At 40.6% G+C, this 13,338-nt stretch overlaps 1 protein-coding gene across 16 annotated transcripts in view; it reads left to right on the top strand.

Moving 5' to 3' along the window:
- Positions 1-13,338, top strand: part of NHSL1 (NHS like 1) — a 278,563-nt gene that overhangs the window by 203,929 nt on the left and 61,296 nt on the right. For 12 of the 16 annotated variants that reach the window (XM_043511087.1, XM_043511091.1, XM_043511075.1 and 9 more), the window contains one exon: positions 9,598-9,750. In XM_043511087.1, coding sequence (XP_043367022.1) covers positions 9,598-9,750 — 153 coding nt within the window. Of the gene's footprint in view, positions 1-6,922; positions 7,522-9,597; positions 9,751-13,338 lie in introns of those variants that run through there. The other 4 variants (XM_043511090.1, XM_043511086.1, XM_043511081.1 and 1 more) reach the window with 3 other exon arrangements.

The raw sequence follows: 13,338 nt of genomic DNA, 5'->3' as shown, positions 1-13,338 counted from the left end.
TGAAAAAAGAACTCAGGTCTCCCGCCTCTCCACTCTATGAAAAATCCACTTGGTCCATATATAGATATAAGTGTCAGGATGAGCAATGTAGGGAGGGGAGATTGAGGTACATTATCCAAATTATTTCTGTGACTTTTAAATACATGAAACTAGCAGGAAGTGTGTCCCCCTCAGGACACCCTTAGAGAGAATGCAGATTGGGATTAGTTTAAAATGGTTGCTGGATATTACTACAGATCAACAAATACATAGTTGCTGCTAAATGTGACTTGTGAAATGAATGAGGGGGCACTGTGGGACAAAAGTTCAGAAATGAATTTTTTATGATTGACTTTGTTGGTCTCTAACTCATCCCCAAAATCTCCTACAATAAAAAAAAAAAAAAAACGAGAAGACCAATCCAAGTTTTCTATCTGATAGTTTATTTTCACAAGCATTGATTCAGAAAAAACAATAAACTTGAATTTTCTGACAAATCTGAAGGATATATAGATTTTGGAAAGACTGGTTTTTCTTCAATTGCCATCCTAGGGTCTGATCAATTCTACAAACCAAATCCCAGGCTCACAATCAACTGCAGGGAACATTTGAAATTTACAATAAAGAATCTAAATAGATATTTCTCAGGGGAACAAACAAACTTCTGTGAGCTAATATTCCCTTAACGAAGTTCAGGAATGAACAAAGAAAAATGGTTACACACCTAAATTTAAAAGAAAACATTAAAAAGTTGCACAGTAGCTAAATGTTCTGTTCTCCTTCACATTCTTGCAATGTTTGACTGGAGATGTTCCTACCTGAAGAAACTGCTATTTTTCCTATGTGCAGCTCTGCCTAAAAGCCTGTCTCTCTTTGGCAACTTCTTTATATGTGATAGCTGGAGAATATGAGGGAAGGTTTTGAACTGTTGAAGAAGTGAATTAGCTTTCTTGTGTTGTCCTTAATAGGATAATCAGATCGACCAAAGTCTGTTTTTTATCTACCCTCCTATTGCTTCTCCTTCTCATCTTCCTCCTCCTTCATCTCCTCCCCTCCCCCGACCTCCTTTCCAGCGTCTGCAGTCCCTAATCCCCTATGAGCATGAATAAATTAGGGACCTGTTGTGATATCTTTTAAATCAATACCTGCTTGGTAATCGCCTATGCGGAGAGAGACTTTGGGCATGGCTCCCCAGTGGGTTAAGTGGGGCATGGACCTCTCTTTTACAACTGCTCTTGGATAAAATACTTCTCCCTCCCCCCTTTTTCTCCTTCTCCTGATCCCAGGTTTAATTATTATAATTTGTTAGTAGCTGGAGAAGTATCGTGCTTCATGAAGAGCGAGATTGTCTTGAAAGAAGCCATTGTGAGCGACTTGAGTTCAAGATAGGAGAGCAGCTGAATGTATTTTCACTTGGGAGTGCCTTTGTGGTGGGCACTACTACCTTTTGTTCTCAGGAAAAATACCCTGAGCTGGCCAGACATGATTGGCTCCAAGGGGGAAGAACCCTTTCTAATTTATACATTAGTTATCCCTAAAGGAAAACAGCCTTTTGGATCCACCTCAAGGTTAACAAATAGTTGATGGCATGAGGGAAGGTGACTGGAATTAGAATAAAACTGTACATATTACACACTCTTTTCCATACGTGAGCTGCTTGGTATTGCTAATTCTCTTACAAGAGCCTTTTTTAATTGAAAGAAGTATACTGTCTAAGGTCCCAATTCTGTGAAGTATTGAGCATCCCTTTGAAATCAATGGAAGTGGAAAATACCCTGAATCTTGGAGGAGGCGCTCAGCACTTTGCAAGATTGTGCCCACTTTCCTGTTTCTGACACTGGAGATACAGGGTACATGTGCTCAGACTGTATATGGTGGGTGACATTCTGATTTAGCCCGGTTTCCTTCTGTCAGCAACAGCTGCTTAAAGGGATTGATGGGGAGATGACTCAGAGAGTGGTTCTATGTAGTATACTTAACCTGAGCCTATGGTCATACTATATATACCCTCCTTCCTCAGATACATGTGGAAACCACTTCGTATTGCATGGACAGAAGAGTTGCAGAAGAGTAGCACTGATATATGTTGTTTTTTGGTGACTGGCATGTCTCTTAAGAGCAAAAACATGTAATTTGATGTTGGAAATGCACATCTTTCCTCCATTATTTCACTTATTAAATGTAAAATGGAGATACACTGAAATAGTTTTCACAGTGCAGTTCCCTGTTCAACCAGGCATTTGTATCCTTTAAAACTCTCCTTTTAAAAGGTTTCCAGAGCATCTGTGACTGTTGTTTCTTTTTGCTTAACAAAATGGTGGCTAACTCTTACACTTTTAACATTTATATTTTGAGCCTATGGCAAGTACATCGGCTAGTAACTTGGCACATCTCTCATTGCACGAATTTCATTGTGTGTGTAGTTTGGGGCGTGGACTTAACCTTGGCTGCACGGAAATAAATGGTGAAACTATTAATGTGAGTGGGAGCAGGACTAGACTCTTTAGTTGCTGAGTATTTTCTGAGTTTTGCATAATACAGTCATGTAGTATGATAAGCAGGAATAGTAGCGGACACAATACATTCAAAGCTTCTTGAAAACATTCTCATCATGCAAAATTGCTGTAGTGCCTTTGGCAGATATGTTGTAAACCTGTTTATAAACATTCCAGATTTCTCTAGTTTTGATGCTTGGTTCTTAAAGCCTCAGATTTTCACAACATTGGTAGCAGTGGGGGCAGAGTTCCATGTATTAAGTGAATGCAGGTTAGATAATAAAAGAAGCCATCTCAGTGGTCTGCCTTAAATATTTCTGAGGAAACTTAATAGACCTCTTATATGGCTGTCATTGTCAGGAGGTGACTGTCCCAGATGGTTGTCATGGAACAGGTCAGCTGGAAACCTAATTCTAAAGAGGGGGATGGGTGCAGTGTTTCAAGCCCTCCATATGCAACTGATAGTTCATTTACAATCCTTCTGTATTTCAAAGATTTAAAACGTGTTCACGTCCTTTAACATAAACTACAGTGCCACTGTTGCAGTATTATTGGCAGACTTTAAAACAAAACAAAACAATCTATGTTGACAGTAGCCAAAAAAGAGCACTGTTCAACTTGCCTGAAATTGAATATGCAGAGAGACTTCTATATGGTGAAAAAAACAGAGAAGCAGAAGTTTGCCAGCAATTCTGCACACTACTCTCAAGGTTTTGAATAGGCATTTGTGACACCAGATGATGTGCTTTTTTTTTAATTACTCCTCTTTTCTTGGTGCTCTGAACCTTTCTGCCCTCCTCCCCCTCCAGTAAATAAGCTGTGTTGTTTAATTCTGTAGGACCAGAGGAGCAGCTTGGATTAATGGTCTCATCAAATAAACTATCCCTTACCATTTCACCATATTACTTTCTGATAAACATTACTTTCCTTTCAGTTTTGGTTTCATTTTATCAAATATTTTGAACTTGCCAAACACCTGTGTATATCTAGAGTAGCTACTTACATGGCCTATGTGATCATAGTATATGCGCACCTGATAACCTTCAAGGGATTTATCCTCACAACTTGGACGTGGTGAGGAAGGTGGAGAACACCAAGACGGACAGTTGGGACAAGCCCCTGAAGGATGTCACCATTGCTGACTATGGTACCATCAAGGTGGAGAAACCATTTGCCATTGCCAAAGAGTAAACCATCCTGCCCCAGCACCAGAGCAGGACCGTGCAGCCAGGGCTGGCCTGTGAAGGGCTACGGGCTGTGATGCTCCACAGGGCCCCTTGGCTCTAGCTACCGTCTAGGTGAGCAGCAGCTGTACCCTGCCACCGACCTCCTGCCTAGCCTCTCCTCCTGTTCTCTGTGACCCAACACATTCCGCCTGGTCAGCAGAGGGGGTTTGGGGCCATCACTTTTGTAAGAAGCACGTGCACCAATAAATGTGATCAGTGTGTTTTTTATAAAACAAAAAACAAAACAAAAAACTTCCCTGTGAGGTAGGGAAGTGCTGTTATCCCATTTACAGGTTACACAGGAAGTCTGTGACAGAACAGGGAATTGAACCTGTCTCTCCCAAGTCCAGGCTCGCATCCTAACTATGGGTCAACCCGCTGTGATATTTAGATTGTGACATGAACCCTGCTAGTGCTGGTGCTGTTCTTGTCCTACTGTAACCCATTCTTAAAATAAAAAAAAAATTAAAATTTATTTTAGGGCTGGTGTTTTGACTATTAGATTGACAGCACTGGAGGATGAAGTCCTTTAATTATTGGGGGGCTGATAACCGTACAAGCTTCCCCAAACTGTCCCACCTTTATGTTCCTACCTCTGATCTTGAGGAAACACATTTGGAGGATACTTTAGTCTCCATGCCCGTTCAGTCTTGAGATAACTCTCGGGGTGAGAGTATGGTGGTGATGGCTTTGTGATGTGGAACATGTCCACTAGGGATACTCAAACTGAGGATCAGCAGCCACAAATGGCTCTTTAATGTGTCTCCTGCAGCTCTTTGCAGCATATGATACTGAAACACTGTGGGAATGTCACAGAGGTTACTTTGTGTAAGTGAGGTTGAGACATAGACCTTCTGTCACACCGGAGCCTTCCCTGTCAGAGATAGTTATGAGAGGAACCTTATGCTTACTGGAGACGTATGGCAGCTCGAATGAAGGAATTCAAAATTTTCCAAGGATTCTCCCCCACCCTGCCCCCAAATCCATATTTGGATGCTTAAGCTTGTGTGTTAGAGCTTCATTACAAACATGAATGGGGTGGGGCAGTTATTGCTTTTTCCCCCTGCTTTATAGTTGCATTTACTATTAATTAAATGTGCTGGATTTGGAAATTGAAATCCTTTATCTATAGGACAGAAACAGCATAGGCAGTGACAATATAAGCTTCATGACACTGTCCTGCTGCTGATGTGCTTTTGGAGAGGCTGGGGTGGTGGCAAGGTGTTGAATCTCCAGGCTTATTCAGTCCTTAATGTCTCTGACAGAGACTGCCAACAAGGGTGCCACTGATAATGGTGGTTATTTCCAGGGATGTGGATACCTGTTCTTGAGGAACAGGACTGAGACCATGGACTCATTTTCCTTCAGCCATTGATAATAAGTAACATAATTCATATGTTACGTAGTTAATCTAGATTTAGTCTAGTACCTATGCCAGGGTCTACATTTCAGACTTCTGCCAGCTTAACTCTATTGGTCAGGGGTATAGCAAGCTATATCGATTCCTGACCAATATAGCTGTGCTAGCAGAAGTCACTTGTGTAGATAGAGCTATACAGACAAAGCCAAGCTTTTACTAGTATAATTTGTTTCTCTCGCTTACCTCTCTCCCTCCTTTTAATCTCAACTACCCTTCCAGAAGCATATGTTTACCAGCAAATCAGGTGTATCCTTGCTTGAAATCGCAGAAAGTTTGCTCAGCCCCTTCATCCTTCCATGGCAGGTAAAATAAGTACCATGCAGTTTATCAGTACCTTGACAACCGAGGACGTGGAACTTGTAAGCCCACCTGTTTCAAATGGGCTGTTTGTTGGTTGTCTGTCCAACTCTTGCCCCCACCCCTTAGGTGGCTGCATTTCTAGTGGTAGTTATTCATGTAGGGCTAGAATGTGGCTGGTCCTGCACAGGTGAGCAAGGGTGGAAGGCACCTTGCATGTACACAAGGGGAAGCCTCAGTCCATGTCCTTGCACGTCTGGCAAGCAAGGGGATGTTAGGAAGCCATAGTATTGCTGGTAGTGCTGCGTTCCCCAGAGAGAGGCTGAAAAAGTTTAAGGCCACATCTGGCCCTTTTTTGTATCAGCTGTGAGGTGGAAGCCAACCTGGGGGAAAAGCATGCAGCATCCTTTCAAGCACTGAAGCACTTGCCACTCTGGTGTGTTCTCTTCCAGGATGTTCTGACTGCCTCAGTGGTGAGCCAGACAGAGTGCCTCTAGGACCTGCTCCCAGTAGTGGCTGTGATATTAAACACACTTTTTTGTAAAGCGCTAGGGGGCCCTTTCAGCTGAGAGACAATGTATGAATTTAAAATATTATCGCTTCCATTCTGCATAGTTGTGATTCTGAGATAAACCAGCAGGGCTGGGAATTGGATGCTTCTCAAGAACACCTGCTTCTGCATGCTGCACTGCAAAGGCTAGAACTTGCGGCAGCTTTTGGGGCAGACTAAGACCCCCTGCTGCTGCTGCTATTTCTTTCCCCCCAAAGAAAAACCCTTTCATTGTTAACCCAAGGCAGTTGCAGAGCCTTGCTTTGTAAAGGAGGACTTGCTTCTTGAATCTTAGCATTGTGTGAGGGGCATGCCCTGCTGAGCGGATTGATGGGGCACTTAGCATTTGCTCTTTAACTTCAGTAAAATAGTAATTCACTTCTAAATATAAAAGTAAATGTGCTTATATATAGGAATATTTAAAGTCATGAGGTGAAAGTATATTTCAAAAAGCCTTTTCAGGTCAGGCTCTTGTACTGGTATCATTTGTTGAATTTTAGTTTCTTCATTAGACAGAAATCATTTGATTAGCTTATTATTAATTTTGTTAATGTTTCCAAGTTGATCCTAATCAAGATAGCTCAGCATGTGACTGAATGAAATTCAACATGTAAGATTGCTGGGCTGTTTCCATTATTGTAATTGTAAGGGATGGGGAAAAGTATTTTGAGAGCAAGGAAATGTGAAGAAGAATTCTGTGATGGGGACAATTAAAATGCAGGTCTTGGGACATTAGAAAGGGGCGGGGCGGGGGGAAGGGAAGAGAGGTGGGAAAGAAGGGCATCCTGATTTACACGAGAATGCAGCCCTCATTTACAGCTCCATGGAGATTCAGTTGTAGAGCCTTGCTGCTCATAAATGTTGCCTATGGAATAGGAGGAAGGGATTGGGGGCGTGTTTGGGAAACAATAGTTGAAAGCCTCACTGTCCCAGCCAGTTCAAATTCCGTATGCTCACAAGTAGCCTGGGCTATACAAAGGATGGACATGAAAGTATCCACTTTTCTCTCTGGTACGCTGTGAAGGATTTTGGAAGATCCTGTTAGAGTAGAGAAAATGGAAATTATCTACAGTTGTCACTGTTTGTGGTAGAGTGAAACCAGGACAGGAAAACTTGATTTGCTGGAGAGTGAACTGGATGAACGAGCATTGAGTTAAAAAGCCTGATCTTGGTTCAATGCAAATATGAACGGTTGGCTTTCTGTTTTCCTTCCTTCACAAGTTGTAACTAGCTGCTCCCAGCCCCCAGGATTATGTTTCAGAAGAAGGCATTCAGCTTCAAGGATTGTTTATGGTTTCTAACTGCCAGGACAATACGGCCAACCTCACTGTTGTGCAAAATGAAGGGGGACAGAAGGGGGGAACGGGTGTAGGAAGAGACAAAGTTAGTAGGGTTTGCAGAGCTTTGGCAAGTACAAATTGAAAACCAGCCACCTGCTTGTTGCTCCTGTTTTCTATGGGATCTAAACTCCAGGACCACAGATAGACACCTTGGAAATGGTGGTGTTCATCAACACAAAGCTGAAATCTTTAATTAAACTTTTCAAGAAGAAGAGTAAGTAGTTGTGTGCATGCAAGTTTTCTTTCTGGAAAGTGTTGGAATTTTGGTAGGAAAGCTCAATATATATGTATACTTTATAGAAACCCTTATCGGAAAATCTGTATGTTTCTCTTTCACTGTTTCAAAATGTGCAGAGGCAGCGTTAAGGAAGGCAATGTTCCTGAGCATCTGCTTCTTTGTAAGAGTGAGTGAGTGAGTGTTAACTTACTTTGATTTCCTTTGTCCCTCTAAATGACTTTGAAGAAACAAAACTTTTTCATTTAATGTAAGCTGTTTGATTATGAGATTTGTGTAACTTGCTGCTCTGTGTACATATCATTATTGCATGCCGAGGTATTACTCTAGCATCTTCTGGTAGTCCCAGTTGTACAACTGCTGAACATGTGCAGAAATTTGTGGTGCTGTTTCATTGTGTAATGTCATTGTAGTCATAAACTTTTTAAAAAAATCATTGAAATACTTGATATTTACTTGCATATTTAGCTGGTGAGATTTAATCCACTAAGAAAGCTAGTTGAGTTTGATTTGGCCATCTGAGTATGTGTAGCACATCTTGGTGGTTTTAATTATCCTCTAGATAAGCAATAGACTTCTCTTAGTATGGCATTGAGTAGAGTTGGGCAGTAATATGGCTGGTGTCTGTCTTCTTTTCTTATTTTGTAAGGTGAATGCCAGGGGTAGGGGTTCTTTCCTGGTAAGTCAGTCAGTTGAACCTTTTGTTTCCTATAATTCTAGGATGATTGATGTTGTGATCAGATACTGAGTGACTTGTCTGTTCATTATCATTTGGATTTGACCTCTGATTAGCAAGGAGAGAGAATGCAGCCATACACCATGCTGCATGAGGTGTTTTCTATCATATCCAGTACAATGAAAGTAGGTACAAGAGGGGAGGGGCCAGGCCACATGGCCAAGCAAATTTGTGAGCAAATGAATAGTCCAACAAAATATTATAAAAACACTTGTAAAAAGATCTGACATAAAACCACAAGGAAATTCAGTTAAAAGCCTCCAAAAATGAGTCTTCTTTTACTGCATTTCTTGTAGCATTCTGTTGTATTGAGATTCTGAAGTTAATTTGTGAGTTCCTTTACTTTGTTTAACTAATCAATGCAATTATTTTACAATTGAAATTATTCTTCTAGGCAGTGTGCTGTGATGAAATCTGTCACTTTTCAGATGTAAGGAAGCTGTCACCTTCACGCTGTGCTTCATAGCATGTACAGCATCTGTACCATTATATAAGGCATTACATTTCTAATGCTTAATAATGATACAGTGGTAGGTGGTGTTTCAATATATATTGTGGTAGGAGCTGCATGATTTAAATGCTATTCCCAGCTGCAGCAAATGAGAGGTAATGAAAACTTGGAAACAGGGACAAGAGGATGGAGATCAGTTAGGTGACCAGCACAGTTTGGTTGAGTCAGCATAACAGGTGCTTGGGAGACAGGCACAGCTGTAGTTTTTTTGCTTTGGAGATTTGGATGCACAGCATGTGCTCTGAAGGACAAATGCTGCTGGAGGGGTGATACCTCACTGCCCTTTTTCTGTCCCTGCAGAGTGAGGGTGTAAGACTGTTCAACCACAAAAGTTTATATTGATAGCAAACTTTAGACAACAACTAAGGTCTGTCTCTCAGGGAAGATAAATTATAAGTAAATACTATGGTGGTGTACTTTTGTTAATTAAGTAGTTGATTTATTACTAGATAATGTTTTTAAAGAATTTTGAACTTGAGAAGTGTTTTTTATTTTAATACATTTTTATGCAAATGTGTTGGCAAGTAAGGTGTGGCCATTGGGATCCTGCCAAGTTGCTATTTTGGCCTGGCCAGTATTAGACCAATGTGTGATGCTGTGATGTGTAAAGGCAGTGGGCCAGACTCTGCTCTCACTCATAATGGTGTAAAGCCAGTGTCATCCTATTAAGGTCAATGGAGTTGCTGAAGAGCCCCAGTCTGTTTTTATATTAGTAACCTCAGTTCCCACTCCTCCCCACCATTTATTCATAGTCCTCATTCAGCTGCATTTAATTTGTGCATTACATTCTCTCTCTCTCTCTTTGCAGCTGTCTCCAACCTAGATGATGAAAGTAGATGGACAGTCCATTATACTGCTCCCTGGCACCAGCAGGAAAATGTGTTCCTGCCCTCCACAAGGCCACCTTGTGTGGAGGATCTGCATCGCCAAGCCAAGCTGAACCTCAAGTCGGTACTAAGAGGTAAGATGCTGGCAGTAAAGCTGTTGCTAAGAACTTGGAAAGAAATTCAGTAACTTGCATGGTTATGTTCTCTGTGCCACTAGAGAGTCTGGCATTGTCCCTGGGCTTTTGATTCTTTAAAAGCATATTTGAGTTTCTTATGCTCCAAAAAACCCAGCTTCTTCTGCAGTCTTAAAAAGATGTCAGGTGTGTTGGATGACATTTGCTGGTGGAGGAGGGGAAGTAATTCTTTCTGCCATAGATAGATGGGTAAATCCCCAGCTTTGCTTTGCGGAATTCTCATATGGAGGGCAGAAAAACTGCCCTTGATGACTTGGTGCCTTTATAAATTCACATCTGCCTTCAGAGCCTTCTTTTAAATAATAACTACATCTTAAAGTTCTGAATCAGCCCATTTTATTGTCTTAAGAAATAGCCAGGTAGAATTGGCATCTTTGTCATCAGTTCTGTTGAAAGTGGTATAGCATTACATGTGTTGGAGGATGGCTGCTTTTGAGTAGCTAGCAAAATCAACTTCCGAGGACGCTTTCCAAGCATAGCTCCTTGTTCACAAACTGTTGCATTGAACTTTTAAGGACTAAATTCTGCCCTCACATACACATGCACAACTCTCAATGAAAGGTAATGGATGTGCAAGGTGCACACTGAAATACATAGTATGGCTCTAAGGTTTTAGGTAAGAATTAGAAACTGTCCTGGAGTTAGAATGAGTTTCTGTGTTAGAAAGAAACTTATAAAAAGAGCTACCCATTTTTTCTTTAAAATTGTTTACAAAGTAAGTCTCTACAGATGGCTTCTTGCTAGCCTGTCCATGTGTCTATGGCCCAGGACCACCATTGCATTATCTTTATCGTTAGTGGCACTATGTTCTGTTAGTGCAGCCATTTGAACAAGAGCAGTCAATGGAGAAAAAGTTTGGAACATAATCTACATGGGGTGGAAGTAGATTTTTGAGACAGTCTCAGTATAAAGAAATTAAAAAAAAAATAAAAAAGTTTACCCATGTGTGTATTATTCAATAAAGACAGCGTTCCTGCACCAAGGTCCCATACCTGCAAAGTGCCAAATCCTTCAACTCCCATTGATTTCAATGGGACCTGAGGACACTAAGCACTTCACTGGATTGGACTTGAGTAAAAGCACCTTGTGATTTGGTTTGCAGAAAATATTTGTCTGTGTTAGTGGCTTGCCTTTTGAATGCCTAGAAATGTTCTTTTAATAGATATAAATGGTGAAATATTTTGTTGCCATATTTTTGTTTTTCTTTCAGTTCTCTTACCACTTCAGTTAATTGGGTTTCATCATCTCTTGTTTATGCCTTTGACTGTAATTTAATAGGGTACTCTTCACAGCCAACATTATTAGATCACGCACGACTCAGCAAATACCCTGCATGCTCTTAAATTTATGACTGGGTTAATATGTTTGTGCAGAACTTTAGCCTTGAACTATCTCTTATAGAGGTAGGCTTACAGTGCACATACAAGACATGCTTGTCAGCTATTTACAATAGAAAGGCAGTTTCCCATTGTAGCTTAAAGAAATTGCTGTTGGTACTTAAATTTTGCACTGTCAAGTCTTAACTACTTGTTCTTCTATTTTCTATCTATCATCTGTCCTGGAAACTTAATGAAAGAAAAATATATGGGCCGAATTCATGCTTACAGTGGCTTTCTTTCAATAGTTACATCAGGGATGAATTTCCTCTTCTATCTTTTAATAGATTTATATATATAAAACCATATTACAGTGTGAAGTAGGTGCTTTTATGCTCCTCTGCCCAATATACAAGCTTCAAGATACCAAAGTAAGTGGAAACTGCTGCTAGCTTTTTCTGTAACTCTTTTTCTTTAAAATAAAACCTTCAGTGCTAACTGCTAATTACTTATCATAAGCAACCCCGCAAAAACAAATCAGTGTATGCACACAATTGAGGAAACTTTGATAAGGAAACAGGTTTCGGTTTCACATTTCTGAGGGCTGGTAATGAACAACAGAAGAAAAAAATTACTTCACATTTATTAGCAAACAAACAAACCAACCAACTTTGATGCTGTTTTTTAAATTATCACATCAGTGAGATTTCTGGTCCAAAAGATGAGAAAACAGTGTTAAAGCTGATGTTTGAATATTCTGACTTGCATGACTGAAAGTGAAGGTTCCAATAGAAATATTAAAACTGTCCCATCACATGTGGGCAATGTTGTAGGGTCACACCAGATCTCTGCAATAATACAAAATGTTACATATGTCCCAGGTTTAAAAAATGTGTGACCCCTACTAGCTAGAGGCTGATATGAAAGATATGGGGCTGGGAAGTGTTGACAGATCCCTGGGTGATACTGTAGTTAGCTTCTCCCCCCCCCTTTCCCCTTTTTCAATGTAATAAAGGCAAAGAGTTCTGGAATTCATACTCTGGTGATGTCCATGTACCTGTCTGGGGCCTTCATTTGTCATATTAGACCTTCACAGGCTGATAAATTTAAGTCCGTACTTTCCTTTCTTCCTGGCTTCTAGGAGAGTGATCTCTGCTACTCTGCCCCTCCCCAGAGAGGGGGGAACACAAGCCCTTGTTAGTATTCTGCCATCAAATTGAAGGGGGATGTTGAGATGGTTATCTTAGTTTACATTATCTCTGGATACTGTTAACACATCTGTGCCTTGGGCTCATAAAACACACCAAACTGAAGAGCACCACATAGGGTATTTTCAAAGAGTTCAGGCAGGGGGATATTCCTGGACCATGCTAAAAGGTCTTTCAGTCTTTCATAAAGCCTCTCTCCATTCTCCAGTTAAAGCAAAAATAAAAATTACATTTCATGTTGCAGCTGTTGAATACTCTGTTATACTGGTACCTCACTACGTTTTTCAGAATCAAAGTGCAAACATTTCCAGTGCACTAAATATAAGTTTTCCATGTAGTTTTGTCTCCCTCTTGGGTCATAAAGGGTTTAGGTTAGATAGAAAAATAAACAAATATGTCCACTTTTTCTCACCACTTTCTTCTGCAGGTGCCTGAACCCCTATTACACAGAATTTATTGTAAGTTAAAGGAGAAAATTTTTGAGAGATTCCCTTGGTAAAATATTGGCAGTGCATAACTACTCCTCCACCTGTCTCTTGGCTGTCAACATGGAAGGAGATCTCCACTACACCATCTTTTTTTCCTCAGCCTATGATTTTAGTTTCTCTCCCTGAGAGTAATTCCAAAGCTTCCCGCTGCTCTACTCATGATGTCCCAAAAGTAGCTGCAGGGTGAAACTGACATGAAATTGACACAATGCTTGTCAATTTTACTGATGACTGCAGGGCTCTGTGTCAATATTCTGCAAATGAATTGGCCAAAGTCTTGTCAATGTTCCTCTGTCGCAGCTTGGGAAAGCCTTGCAGAATTAGGAAGACACCTGTGCATTGGGTCACATTTGGGAGTTTATCTTCATAACCTTAAATCTAGATATGAGCTTTATTCAACTTAAAGTTCTGCTGAAATTTTTGGCAGAGGACTCGTTACTGGCTAGGGTTAGTTTTCTACTCACCGCTTCTAGAAGAACAAGTGGATTTTTCAAAGCCTATGTATGTGCATTTTTG

Source organism: Dermochelys coriacea, chromosome 3 (assembly GCF_009764565.3).
Source record: "Dermochelys coriacea isolate rDerCor1 chromosome 3, rDerCor1.pri.v4, whole genome shotgun sequence".
NCBI classification, from domain to species: domain Eukaryota; kingdom Metazoa; phylum Chordata; order Testudines; family Dermochelyidae; genus Dermochelys; species Dermochelys coriacea.
The sequence above is the reverse complement of the archived record's forward strand: the minus strand, read 5'-3'. Positions and strand labels throughout refer to the sequence as shown.